The following is a 12500-nucleotide window of genomic DNA, read 5'->3' as shown; positions in this document are numbered from 1 at the left end:
GAGTAACATCACCTCAAAGCCCATAAGTACTGGCCTCAATAGTTTTATACCTGTTTTATACCTGTTTTATACCTGTTATATACCTCAATAGTTTTATATCTGTTTTATACCTCAATAGTTTTATATCTGTTTTATACCTCAATAGTTTTATATCTGTTTTATACCTCAATAGTTTTATATCTGTTTTATACCTCAATAGTTTTATATATGTTTTATACCTCAATAGTTTTATACCTGTTTTATACCTGTTTTATACCTCAATAGTTTTATATATGTTTTATACCTCAATAGTTTTATACCTGTTTTATACCTCAATAGTTTTATATCTGTTTTATACCTCAATAGTTTTATATCTGTTTTATACCTCAATAGTTTTATACCTGTTTTATATCTGTTTTATACCTCAATAGTTTTATATCTGTTTTATACCTCAATAGTTTTATACCTGTTTTATATCTGTTTTATACCTCAATAGTTTTATACCTGTTTTATATCTGTTTTATACCTCAATAGTTTTATATCTGTTTTATACCTCAATAGTTTTATACCTGTTTTATATCTGTTTTATACCTCAATAGTTTTATATCTGTTTTATACCTCAATAGTTTTATACCTGTTTTATATCTGTTTTATACCTCAATAGTTTTATATCTGTTTTATACCTGTTTTATACCTCAATAGTTTTATACCTGTTTTATATCTGTTTTATACCTCAATAGTTTTATATCTGTTTTATACCTCAATAGTTTTATACCTGTTTTATACCTGTTTTATACCTCAATAGTCTTATACCTGTGTTGCCTTCCTTCCCTTACCTTACCTTAATTGCTTTGTACCTGTTACCTTATATTACCTTCTCCACACTCACCTTCCCATAATAGCTTTTTACGAGTCTTTCCTTTGGTTACCTCACTTACACCTTTCCTTAATTAGTTTTTACCTGTATTTACTTACCTCAGTGGAATGTATACCTGTGTTGCCTTGCCTTACCTTACCTTACCTTACCTTAATTGTTTTGCACCTGTTAACTTAGATTACCTTCCCATAATAGCTTTTTACGAGTCTTTCCTTTGGTTACCTCCCGCACACCTTTCCTTAATTAGTTTTTTTACCTGTATTAACTTACCTCAGTGGAATTTATAACGCTGTCTCATTCTGTTGCCTTATTTTAATCCTCCCTAAGTTACTTCTCACCTGCACTTCCTTCTGCTTTCCATATGCGCCGACTAAACGAAACTTTCCAACTTTCTTTCCATATTATGCTTTCCTTCATTTGTTTTCTACCTGTGTTTCTTTCCCTTAACTATACTTTTTTACCTGTTTTTTTTTCCTCCTCTTGCTTTTCCTTATCTTCCCTCTATCGCTTCATACCTCTTTCTCTCAATTCCCTTCCTTCAATTTCCATATATCTGTGTTTGCATTCATTACTTATATTCTACGTAACAATTCCTTCAACTGCCTTCCCCTTACCTTCCGTCAATTAACTTTACCTGCTTCCTTCAATCGCCTTCATTCAGTTGCTATATACCAGTGCTTTCTTTCCTTAACCCCTCTTTACCTGTACTTCCTTCTACCACCCCTTACCTTCCTTCAGGGGCTATCACACTGGGCAAATTTTCCGTATATCTTCAGTCAAACCACGATTTCCGCTAGTGTGGTTCTCATATTTCCGTGGTTTTCTGACGTGCCCACGATCTTCTAAAGTAGATTTCACTAAAGGACGACGGTATTACTCACAATCATCATCAGCAGCAATAACAAGAAACAAATGAAAACCACGCTAGCGGAAATCGTGGTTCGACTGAAGATCCTCGGAAAATTTACTCAGTGTAATAACCCCTTCAATCTCTTCATACCTCAGTTACTTCTCCGTCTGCGTTTCCTTCTGCCGCCTTCCCCTTCCCTTCCGTCAATAGCTTTCAACCCAACACTTACCTCAATGGTCTGTTCCCTTGCTCCCGTTTCTCTGCAATTAAGGTGTGGTCCGACTGTACAGGTATACTCAGAAAGCAGGTGTGTGTGTGTGTGTGTGTGTGTGTGTGTGTGTGTGTGTGTGTGTGTGTGTGTGTGTGTGTGTGTGTGTGGGCGTGTGCGTGTGTGGGTGACTGTGGGCTATCAAAAAGTGTTATAGTGTGTGTGTGTGTGTGTGTGTGTGTGTGTGTGTGTGTGTGTGTGTGTGTGTGTGTGCGTGTGTGTGTTACAGAGAGAGAAAAAGAGAGATAATAAAAGAAACAGGCAGAAACACTAATGAAAAGCTAAACAGACAGACACAGTAACTAACTAACTGACAGAAAGATTACCAGTCAGACAGGAAGAGAGGCAGACAGACAGACAGACAGATAGAGACAGGAGACAGACAGGCAGGCAAAGATAAACAATAGTAATGACTGACAGAGGAAGATACACAAACATACACATAAACTAAGCTACATGAAAATTACTTACAGACAGACAGACACAGACGAACGAGCCAACATAAACAAGACAACAGCTGGCAGACAAGACGGACAGGAAGAAGTGAACGTTAGCCATTGCAGAAACGTTCAACTTACCTTCTGTTATTGTTCACTGCAACGTTTTTTCCTCAAGTAGTTCTCTTCTTCCACTCCTCCTTTTTAGTTTCCTTTTTCTTCGTTTGGTTCACGATTTGACCTTTTTTATGTCTTGTTATCTCCTCTCGGCCTCCTCCTCTTTCTCCCTTCTTTCCTTTTCTCTACGTTTTCTTCACGTTTCTCCCGGTTTTCAGTCTTATTCTTTCCTCTTTGCTTCCTCTTCCTTTTCTTCCTTCTCTCTTTTTCTCTACGTTTGACTTAGTTTTCTACCACTTCGCTTTATCTAGTTCCTTCCCCTTCTGTCTCTCTCCGGCATATGACCACAGATGTTGCGCCGACTAAACGAAACTTTCCAACTTTTCCTCTTCCTTTCCTTCCTTTCTTTCTTTTGGGGAATGTTGGGAATATATTATTATGTTATTGGGGACATTTTTTTTTTTTTTTTCGTATTGGGGAGAAGCTGGAAATGGACACCTAAGGGACTGGGACACTGGAGAATGTTGACAATCTATTATTTATGTACTAGGAATGTCCTTTTTTTATTCTTTGTGCTAGGAAAATGGTTAAAAATGAAGGAAAAAAAGTTACTTGGTGTATTCTGATAATGTTCTTTGTACCGGGAAACAAAAGTCGTGGATGTTCTGAACCACTTGTAAAGCCTTGGGTAAGCTCTTAGATTCTTGTTAACACTTTAGGATCGCATTCAGAAGTGTTTAAGGTTTAGGAATTCGACAGCGAGGTCTGATAATATTCTCTGCACCTGTGAAGAAAAGTCGTGGATGTTCTGAATCACTTGGGAAGCCTCTGGGAAACCCCTAAGTCCTTGAAGACACTTTGCGAGCGTAGTCAGAAGGTTTTTGAAGCTTAAGTCTTGGGCAATTCAGGGCAGAAGACTGATTTACCGACGTGGAAATTCCGTATCAATTCGAAAGCCTTTGGGACACACTCTTCTCCTATAATTCCTTCCCCTTCTGTCAATCTCCGGCATATGACCTCAGATGTTGCACCGACTAAACGAAACTTTCCAAACTTGGGACACACTTAAGTTCTTGCAGACACTATAGGAACGCCCTCAGAGGTTGTCGAGGCTGTCTTGGGCCAACGAGGTACCGAAGACTGACTGACTGACTGACTTCGGACCTCTGAGGAAGGGAACGGTAGCCTGTGGACAAAGAAGTTAGCTGTTCCCTCCAATATTTGCCTTCCTCCTCCTCCTCCTCCTCCTCCTCCTCCTCCTCCTCCTCCTCCGCCTCCGCCTCCGCCTCCTCATGCAAATATTTAACCGTCCAGCCACTTGTACCTTCTTTTCTTCCTCCTCCTCCTCCTCCTCCTCCTCCTCCTCCTCCTCCTCCTCTTTCTACTTTAACACTTCTTCTTTTGTAATGTTTTCCTAATTATTCCTCTCTTTTTCTCCGTTTTCTTTGATCTGCTTCATTGCCATACATCCGTTTTCTTCTCATTCATCTCATAACACTTGTCCATTACATTGCGTTTTCTTTACCATTGACCTCCATCAGATTTTCCACTTTGCATCTTTTGAAGGAATTAGTAAGCGAATTAGAAAGGTCATGAATCGTGTGTTTGCATTTATTTTTTATGATTGATTTTGTTATTTCTATTCCGATTCGTAAGTTTGAAAATCGTGTCTTCTATTTGTTATTAATATCATTAGTTCCACCCTTGTTTTGTAGTTTATGAAGAAGTATAGATTAGAGGATTAACAGTAGGACCAAAAAGAGATCGAGAAGGAAGGACAGAGTGATATATTTGAAGTCTATTGTCTATAAGTTTGAAAATCGTGAGTCATCTATTTGTTATTTATAGTATTAGTTACACTCTTCTTTTATAGTTTCTGAGGGAGTATAGATTAGAGGATAAATAGCAGGACTAAAAAGAGGAGATAAAAAAAGGAAAGATCGAGTGATATGTATGAAGCGTATTAGCCAGCAACGATACATTTTGACAAACGTGTGTAAGTGTGCGACAAATTATAGTCATGGGAGGGAACTTGACCCGCTAGTCTGCAAACAATGTGTGTGTGTGTGTGTGTGTAAAGGAGGCTCGTGTGTGTGTGCGGTCTTAATTTGCAAACACACACACACACACACACACACACACACACACACACACACACACACACACACACACACACACACACACACACCATGGCAAAGGATCCGTGTAATAAAAACAATAACACTCAAATCATCATCATTACAAGTCTATATTTACCTTTTACACTTCCAACCTTCCTTCAGCAATAAATAACATCACGCGAGTCACACACCGAGACAGACAGACACAGACACATCCATCGGACTCAGTAACTATCAACTTCTACCGCGAGTCAGAAGCCGACACAAAAATAAACACATCTATGAATCTGGTATTAGAAGTCAATAGCAAATGATATCGTAAGGGAAAACTACAGAACAGGTAAAGTTATGTAGTTAATCAGCATGCTATTAACGACTATTACGAGAAAAACTTACACGAAAATAAATAAATAATCTGGAAAAAAAATTAATAGCATATATAGCGTAGACGGAAAATTATGGAACAAGGAAGATTACGTAGTTAGTCAGGATGTCATTAACGTCACTGGAGATGTTAGAGAGTATCGAGGAGGACATTGGAGAAGGAGAACATCAGATAGTTACAGAAAATGTTTTAGAATATCCTGGAAGACATAGGGAAGGAAAATATCAGAAACGGTTATAGGAAATGTTTGTGAATATCGAGAAAGACATTGAGAAAGAAGAGAATAGGAAGGGTTATAGGAAATGTTTTATAATATTGAGAAAAACATAGAGAAAGAAGAAAATATAAACGGTTAAAGGAAATGTTTGTGAATATCGAGAAAGACATTGAGAAAGAAGAGAATAGAAAGGGTTACAGGAAACCGTGGAAACGTTTTAGAATATCGAGAAAGACATTGAGAAAGAAGAGAATAGAAAGGGTTATAGGAAATGTTTTATAATATTGAGAAAAACATGGAGAAAGAAGAGAATATAAACGTTTAAAGGAAATGTTTGTGAATATCGAGAAAGACATTGAGAAAGAAGAGAAGAGAAAGGGTTATAGGAAATGTTTTATAATATTGAGAAAAACATGGAGAAAGAAGAGAATATAAACGGTTACAGGAAATGTTTTAGAATATCGAGAAAGACATTGAGAAAGAAGAGAATAGAAAGGGTTACAGGAAATGTTTTAGAATATCGGGGAAGACATGGAAAAGGAAAATATCAGAAACGGTTAAAGGAAATATTTGTAAGTACGAGCCTCCAAGAAACACGGAAGGCAAAGAAATGCTGAGTGTGTTTTCGAGTGTGGGGGAACGGTGGAGTGATTTGTGAGTGTGTCGAGGCGTCCAACCCGTCATGCTCCGTTACCTTACCGAAGAGAGAACCGGCATAACCTTTCCCTGAGGACTTACGTTTTTCAAGGCGTTTTAATTTTACACGAGTTTGAATTTTAGAAGAGTTATAATTTTACAAGACAAGAGTTATGATTCTAAAAGTTATATTATTACAAGAGTTATGTTTTATTAAGCGTTGAATATTCTCTATGTGTATAATGTTAGTAGTTACAAGATGAGAAAACATATCATAAGAATTCACACACACACACACACACACACACACACACACACACACACACACACACACACACACACACACACACACACACACACCAAAAATATAGAGATTTGATGATGACGTGTGTGTGTGTGTGTGTGTGTGTGTGTGTGTGTGTGTGTGCATTCCCCCTCCCCCCCAGCTCACACCCGCAACACCGTTAGACAGGTGGATCGTAATACTCACTCACGTGTTAGATTCTCTCTCTCTCTCTCTCTCTCTCTCGGTAACAGTAACAAGATTGAATCATACAACGAAAAGAGAGCGACGGCGCGTAACTCATACCTGCAACTCCATCATTGCGTGTGCGTCCGTGCGTGCGTGCGTGCGTGCGTAGACATGAACTACTCCTTTATTAACTAGAGCTCATTCCTCCCCTCAAATTAAATCATCGTGGTAGTGGATAAAGTGGCAAGATATGGGTGGGTAGGTATTGGCAGACACTCCAACCACTCAAATCAACTCAAAGGCCAAGAGAAAGATCAGTCGGTTTCTAATGAGTGGTTTTGGGGGTTCATGGTACAGAGGAAGGGTCAAACTACCACCAGGGATAAAGTTGGAAGATATAGGTAGGTATTGGCAGACATTTCAACCACTCAAATCAACTCAAAGGCCAAGAGAAAGATCAGTCGGGTTCTAATGAGTGTTTTGGGGGGTTCATGGTACAGAGGAAAGGTCACACCACCACCAGGGTCATAAAAGTACTCCTGGAAGCGCCAAAAACTTAAACGAAAGCCTTGTCAAGTATGTGTGTGCGCTTGGGCGGAGAGACGTTTAAGAATATGACCCATGGAGTGTCGCCCGAACTCCGTCTCTTGTTAGCTAGACTTATATAGTGATTAACATTGTATCATCCATAGCTATTGTAGGCCTTGGTGGTGATTATTATTTTGTTGTCTATATTAAGTTTAGACCGTGGTAGTGAATGTTATTGTGATGTCTACATGTATCTTAGACCTGGTAGGGAATATTATCGCAAAGTCAACGATATTTATCGATTTTTATGAGAATTACAAGAAGTATTGGCTCAAGAATTTATTATTATCATTACAGTTATTAGTATTGGTATTTTCCCAATTGTTTTTTTCTTCTGTCAATGGGAATTAGACGGAGCAGTGACTAAAGAATTTATTGTTATTATAAATATTAGTGTTAGTATAGTTTTTTTTTAATATGTAGGCAGCTATACTCTCTCTCGCTCGCTCGCTCGCTCGCTCGCTCTCACTCTCGCTCTCGATCTCGCTCTCTCTCTTGCTCTCGCTCTCGCTCTTGCTCTCTCTCTTGCTCTCGCTCTCGGCAGGTACTGGGTAGAAGTAGCAAGAAGTCGTTCAGTCTCGTGGTCACAACAGTCGGGGGTCAGCATTAAGGTCAGCATTAAGGTCAGCATCACAAGGAGGGACGCTCAGCACGACGGACAAGGCGGCGGAGGCGTTGTCTTGGTGAGGGGGACAGGCAAGGACTCGTGCAGGTACGTGTATCGGTGTGGATGAAGGAAATAATCATCAATAATCTCCGTAGTTCATGTAAATACGATCGGGGGCTCCAAAAGGTTAGCCAGCGTTATGGGCGGAGAGGACAGACTGTGACTAACTGTTTTTTGTGAGCTCCATTCTTAGGCCGACACACAGACGCAGAAGAGTTCCTGCTCAAGGCCCTCTCTCCGTTTTCTATGCCTCGGTCTGGTGTTAATAACCGAAAATGCAAAGCTGCTAATTGTGGACAGACTTGTGTAAACCTTGTGTCGGCGTGCGTCCCGCGATGGTTGTGGTCGGTGCCTCAGCCCGGCGCCCCCTGACGCCTAGAAGGGCACGGAGCAGCCGCCGACGGGGCAGGTGAAGATGCTACCGTCCGCCAGCTTACCCGAGACCTCGTCCAGCAGCTGACCGGACCCCGCCACGCCCAGCAGATTGGCCGTCGAGGACCTGAGTGTGGGGGAGAGGTTGTTAGTGACGATCTCGCTGATCCCTGCAACTCACTGGCTGACTGACTGACTGGCTTACTGGCTGGCTGGCTAAATATGAACATGTCTCAAGGAACCATCCCCCCCCCCCCTGTGATGATACTTGAGGAACCGCTGCGTGACCTGTATACTCACAACATGAGGGCGAGGCCGGCGTGGGCTGCCCCTGGCCCCGTCAGCTGGCGACACAGGCTGCCCCGCACGCAGGTTTCCGTGTCGTTGCCGCTGTGTGCGCGCCACAGCTGGTTGAGGTGGTCGGCCAGGTCGTTCTCCTCCAGCGACAGCCCTGTCGATGTCTCGTCGCCGACCAGCGGCGCCGACGACCACTTCTCACCGTGGAGAGCGGATGAGAGGGCCAGGCCCTCGCTGCCACCGGTGGGTGCTGCGCGTGCGGCCCTGAGGGCGCGGCTCTGGTCGGCGTAGGGCACGTCGGACTGCCAGAGGGAGAGAGAGCCGTCGCCGATGTCCCGCCTGCCCCGCGCGGTGCCGTTGATGAGGCGGAAGAGCAGGAAGCCGAGCAGCGTGCCCAGCGCCAGGGCGCCCAGCACCACGTACGGGTCCAGGGTGTTCATGTACCCGTACCCGTACCCGCCGCCACCATAGCCGCCGCCGCCGTAGCCGCCGCCGCCGCCATAGCCGCCGTCCCGGGGGATGACCTCCTGAGCGTTGTCCATGCGGGCACTGAACTCGTCTTCGGGCCGCAGCGCCCTGGCCGCCAGCTGGGCCTCGGCCTGCCGCCCGTCGTGCTCGAAGGTGCTCACGATGTGGTCCAGCACGCTGCGCCTGGCGCGGCCCGCATCACCCTCCTGCTCCTGCTCCTGCTGCTGCTGCTGTTGCTGCCCGCCGCTCACCAGGGCGCGGTAGAAGTGGCCCAGCTCCACGTTGTCCAGTGACATGAACTCCAAGAACTGCCGGGCCAGGTCACTGTTGAAGCGGTTCTCGAGGTGGGCTGAGACGAGGCCGGCGAGGGTGTAGAGCGTGTGCTTAACTCGCGGCGACGTGAAGTAGTCCACGGCGCCGCCGAGCCCGACTGTCTGCGTCAGGTTGGCCATCAAGTCGGCGTCGCGCAGCGGGCCGAGCAGCGGCTCCGCCTTGGCCGCCAGGAACTCGGCGAACTCCGGGTCGAGTTTCTTGGCCAGGAAGGACGCGAGGTTGAGGTCGTCGCCGAGGCTCAGCACGCGGTCGATGACCTTGACGGGCGTCTGCTGCATGAAGCTCTCGAGGCTGTTCTGTTCCTCCACGTAGGACAGCACGCGCGCCCACGTGGTGCGCATCACCTCCCACAGGCTGATGGAGGTCAGGTTGAGGGCGGGCAGCGCCACCGGCGACTCCTGCGTCCGGGAGTCCGGCAGGAGGCTGTCCAGTCCCCCAAACTCCTCGAGGAAGACGTCCTTGGCGAGGGACAGGAACTTGGAGGTCATGTCCTTGTCCGCCTCGTCGTCAATGCTGTTCGTGAGGACGCCTTGGTCAGCCTCACCTCCGGCTTTGGCATCGCCCCGCCCTTTACCGCCTTTGTCCTGCAGCTTCTCCACGCCGTCAATGAGGCGGAGCAGAGGCTTCATGAAGTCCTCACTCACGCCGAGGGCCTCGCTGATCCCCGCCCCGTTCTCCTTCACCTTCTGCAGGACTTTAGGGAGCACCATCGCTCCCACCCAGCTCGTGTAGTCCTCCTTGGGGCCCGAGGAGGTGGCGAGGGCCCCGAGGAACGCCAGCACGCCGCCGCTCTGCCCTGCGTCACCCTGGCCCAGCGGGGGGGACGGGGACTCCAGGGTCTTGGGGGACGAGCCGCCGACGAGGAGAAGACTCAGGAAGACCAAAGACTTGACGCGGAGGTTCATGGCGAAGGTCTGAGGGAGGAGGGCGTCGGTCAGTCAGTCAGTCAGTCAGTCAGTCAGTAGGTCAGTCACTCAGTCAGTAACGAGAGAGGCAGAAAGACAGACAGAAAGACAAACAGAAAGACAGACAGACAGACAGACAGACAGACAGATTGACAGACAGACATACAGACAGACAATCGAACAAAAACAAAGAAAACAAAGAAATGAAAAAAATAGAAAACAAACAGGCAGACAAAGAGAGAGAGAGAGAGAGAGAGAGAGAGAGAGAGAGAGAGAGAGAGAGAGAGAGAGAGAGACCCACAAACATACAGACAAAGCAATGAATAAATGGAGAATTTAAATATAACTTGAGAAATTCTAAAAGGAAAAAAGAGAAAGGTTAGATACGAAAAAGCATACATAGGAAGGAAGAGTCTGAGGATGCCGTGAAAGAGATAACATCCATGGGAAAAAGTGTGTTGGAGATTCAAGGGAGGGAAGGAAGAGTTAGGATGCTGAGGGAAGGATGAGGGAGGGCGTGAGAAGAAGATGGTCTGAGATAATGGACAAAGTGTGGGAAGGGAGAAGAAGGGAGAGGAAAGCTTGAGAAAGGGGGCGTGTGAGAGGAGGAAGAAGGGAGAGAAAGGGAGAGGAAGTGAAAGAGAGAGAGAGAGAGAGAGAGAGAGAGAGAGAGAGAGAGAGAGAGAGAGAGAGAGAGAGAGAGAGAGAGAGAGAGAGAGAGAGAGAGAGAGAGAGAGAGAGAGAGAGAGAGAGAGAGAGAGAGAGAGAGAGAGATAGAGAGAGAGAGAGAGAGAGAGAGAGAGAGAGAGAGAGAGAGAGAGAGAGAGAGAGAGAGAGAGAGAGAGAGAGAGAGAGAGAACAAACGGATATCAGCCACAATTGGAGCGAGGAATCTTAACAACCAATCCACTGTGAGAGAGAGAGAGAGAGAGAGAGAGAGAGAGAGAGAGAGAGAGAGAGAGAGAGAGAGAGAGAGAGAGAGAGAGACCCCATTTACAATATGTAAGATGTAAAAATAAAGAAAGAAAAGAGAGAGAGAGAGAGAGAGAGAGAGAGAGAGAGAGAGAGAGAGAGAGAGAGAGAGAGAGAGAGAGAGAGAGAGCGCAGATAACCCCCCAGTCACCTCACACCTGAGCAGAAACAGGTAAAAAATCATTCTCGTTCTGTGATTGGCGGAAAAATAGGCTGAACACGTAAGGGGGGCGTGGCTAACGGATACACGCTCTCTGATTGGACGAGAAGCTTATGACGTCAGAAAAAGGGGCGTGGCTAAAGCATATAAGCCCTGTGATTGGCTGAAGAAATAGGGAGTAGCAAGATCCGTTAACCTGATTGGTGGAGCAGGTAATGACATCATGAATGGAGGGCGTGGCTTATGAGATCCGCTGTTGTGATTGGCGGATGAAATCGTGACGTCATTAAAGTGGGCGTGGCTTTTAATTGATAGCTTGCATTGTCATTGGTGGAATATATCAGGTGAGAGAGAGGGGGAAGGAAGGTGGGAGAGAGATGGAGAGGGGATGAGAGGAGAGGTGGAGGAGGAGGAGGAGGAGACGGAGAAGAGGAGGAAGGAAGAGAAGAAGAGGAAGAGAAGATTAAAGAGAGAAGGAATGAGAAGGAGGAAGAAGGAGAACGAGAGAGAAAGAAAGGGATGAAGAAGAATGAGAAGAAAAGAAGATAGAAAGTAGAGGAGGAAGAAGAAAGAAGAGGAAGGAGGAAAATGAGGAAGAAAAAGAATGAGACACAGAAGAGAAGTGAAAAAAATGGTGAAAAAAGTCAGAGAAGAAGTGAAAGAAGAGAGAAAAATGAGAAACGAAAGAAAGAAAGATGAAAGATGGATCAGAGAGGAAGAGAGAGGAGGACAGAGAATTAACAAAAGATATAGATGAAGAGGAAGAGAAAAAGACGAAAATATGTAGCTGAAAATAAAGAATGGTATAGAAAGGAGAGAGAGAAGAAGAGAAAAAAGGAGAAAGGAGGAGGAAGAGAAAACACGAGAGGAGAAAAGGCCAAAAAAAAAAGACACTGGAAATAAGGAAACGTAGTAATAGGGAGATAGATGATAAACAACAGAAAGTAGAAGAGATAAAGAAAAGAAGGAGAATGAAGAAGAAGAGGAAGAAGAAACGAGAAAAATAACTAAGGGAATGAGAAACGACATGAAACAAAGCCAGGAACATTAAACAGCGGGCTTTTTTAATTATTGTTTCCTTTTTTGTGCCCTTGAGCTGTCTCCTTTGTTGTAAAAAAAAAAAAAAAAGAGAACAGGAAGCATAACAAGAAGAAAAAGAAGACAAAGAAATCGATTGCATGCAGATTCCTCATTCCGTACGTGATTTATACCCGTTCATCCTCTGCATCCGTGACTCAGACGTGTACGTGACGGGTGTGTGTGTGTGTGTGTGGGCGGGGGGGGGGGGAGGAGGTGAAGGGGAACTGCTGCGGGAGCTTACCTCAACCTACCTGAGATGATTTGTACCTGCCCCCGTGAATGGCTAATTACCTGGGTGTG

At 44.8% G+C, this 12500-nt stretch overlaps 2 protein-coding genes across 3 annotated transcripts in view; both read right to left on the bottom strand.

The window, feature by feature from the left end:
* LOC126983704 (uncharacterized) overlaps positions 1-3677 on the bottom strand; it is a 9677-nt gene extending 6000 nt beyond the window's left edge. The window contains exon 1 of the mRNA XM_050836754.1: positions 2553-3677. The gene's annotated coding sequence lies outside the window, so the exon portion shown is untranslated. The remainder of the gene's footprint in view (positions 1-2552) is intronic.
* A 2745-nt stretch (positions 3678-6422) lies between these two features.
* The window catches only part of LOC126983703 (uncharacterized), a 6608-nt gene continuing 530 nt past the window's right edge, over positions 6423-12500 (bottom strand). Inside the window, exons 2-3 of one of the 2 annotated variants that reach the window (XM_050836753.1) lie at positions 8286-9997; positions 6423-8112 (exon numbers count right to left, since the gene is read on the bottom strand). In XM_050836753.1, the coding sequence (XP_050692710.1) occupies positions 7989-8112; positions 8286-9988 (1827 nt within the window). In that variant the 5' untranslated portion in view covers positions 9989-9997 and the 3' untranslated portion in view covers positions 6423-7988. Of the gene's footprint in view, positions 8113-8285; positions 10505-12500 lie in introns of those variants that run through there. The other variant, XM_050836752.1, reaches the window with a different exon arrangement.

Source organism: Eriocheir sinensis, chromosome 54 (genome assembly GCF_024679095.1).
Source record: "Eriocheir sinensis breed Jianghai 21 chromosome 54, ASM2467909v1, whole genome shotgun sequence".
Lineage (NCBI taxonomy): Eukaryota > Metazoa > Arthropoda > Malacostraca > Decapoda > Varunidae > Eriocheir > Eriocheir sinensis.
This window is presented reverse-complemented; position numbering and strand designations above follow the sequence as displayed.